This window comes from Akebia trifoliata, chromosome 5 (assembly GCF_017979445.1).
Source record: "Akebia trifoliata isolate Shusen 1 chromosome 5, ASM1797944v1, whole genome shotgun sequence".
NCBI lineage: Eukaryota > Viridiplantae > Streptophyta > Magnoliopsida > Ranunculales > Lardizabalaceae > Akebia > Akebia trifoliata.
Window position 1 is genome coordinate 27,113,428 of NC_141379.1, and position 1,405 is coordinate 27,114,832.

A 1,405-nucleotide genomic window follows, 5' to 3' on the forward strand; every position below is an offset into this window, starting at 1 on the left:
ATATTCAGATGTGTTTTGCAAACAAAGAGAGAACAAGCTCTGCTCAGCTTTGTTGTCATCTAACGACATCTAATCAGCTGCATTTGTTTTCTTCAATGTATCGATTGTTGATTTGTTGCTGTAAATGTGCTACAGCTTTAATTTGTTGCTGTAAATCTGGATTGAACACCTCATTCTTGTAAATTCTCTTTTTTTTATTTCATATCTTAAGTGGGTAATAAAGAAAGATTAAAGACAATAAGTTTTCTTGGTTGTACCTTAAAGGGTGTCTTCTTTCGGAGGTTAAAGAACTGAAAGTTTCATGGAAGAAACTGTCAGATAATTGGTGTGTGAAACACTTTATTCGCTTTAGTTTGAATATTTCTTTTAATAGTTGTTATTCTTTATAATTCTTAATTATTATTTATTTTGCAGGAGGCCATCAATAGAATGATTGCTAATGACCCTTCTAATAAACATAACGATCTAGACTATGACCCTGTGGCTGTGGTATGTACATTATTTTAATTAGGATATTTTGTAATTATGATATAATGTTGTGTAGTAGGCATTGATATTAGTAAGTATGATATTATATCGTTAGTAGGAATTGATATTAGAAACTTTTTGTACAGGTTTGTGGTCCTGATAGTCAAGGTCGTGTTCGGGGAATGGGTTCAGGTGTTTCTAAGACTTCTATGCGTGCTTCAATTCCTTACAAGCAAGCCTTGGCGTATGAGACGACAATCCTTCATAATAGAGTGGATAAGTTGACGGAAACGGTGCAAAAGATGAATGAGACTTTACAACAATCAAAATTTTCTACTAGAACACCAATGCGGTCTTCCACCAATCTCGGGAGTTTTTCACAGGTATAACATTGGCATTTTACTTTTGATAGATGAGTGAACTTCTATTGTTACAATGATATTGTCTACATTATTTTATAGGTAAGGCCCGATTCTCCACATCATGAGTCACATTCTAATCCACCAAGCATACAGACAGGTCTTTGTAAGGTGAATCGCTTACAACGACCACATGAATGTGTTGCCGAAGGAAGAGTGATAGGTGCATCTAATGTAGATTCAGATAGCTACGATATTCTTATAGATGAGGTCCTTGATGGGAATGTGATTCTACAGAGTGGAGAAGGAACATTCGCTGATTTGACATGCGGTGATATTATTGATTGGCCTAAATTTCGAATAAAGTTTTACTAAACAAAGGTACTTTTCTTACTTTATATGGTAGATAGACACTAAACATAAAAAATTATAATAAAATAATTAAATGTTTGACAATGATAGTTATGAGAACTCTTTTATTTTGTAATTTGGTATATTCATCTTTCTTGCATAATTACTTGGATTGCTTTAGGTAGTCGGTGTCATTACTATATATCTGACAATGTTTTTTAATTTTT

The 1,405-nt window shown here is 33.2% G+C and overlaps 1 protein-coding gene across 1 annotated transcript; it reads left to right on the plus strand.

Moving 5' to 3' along the window:
- The first annotated feature begins 301 nt into the window (after positions 1-301).
- LOC147401874 (uncharacterized) lies at positions 302-1,202 on the plus strand. The gene is made up of 4 exons (XM_086444450.1): positions 302-313; positions 415-489; positions 615-851; positions 930-1,202. The coding sequence occupies exons 1-4, from the start codon at positions 302-304 to the stop codon at positions 1,200-1,202; spliced, it is 597 nt and encodes a 198-aa protein (XP_086300576.1).
- The last annotated feature ends 203 nt before the right edge of the window (positions 1,203-1,405 follow it).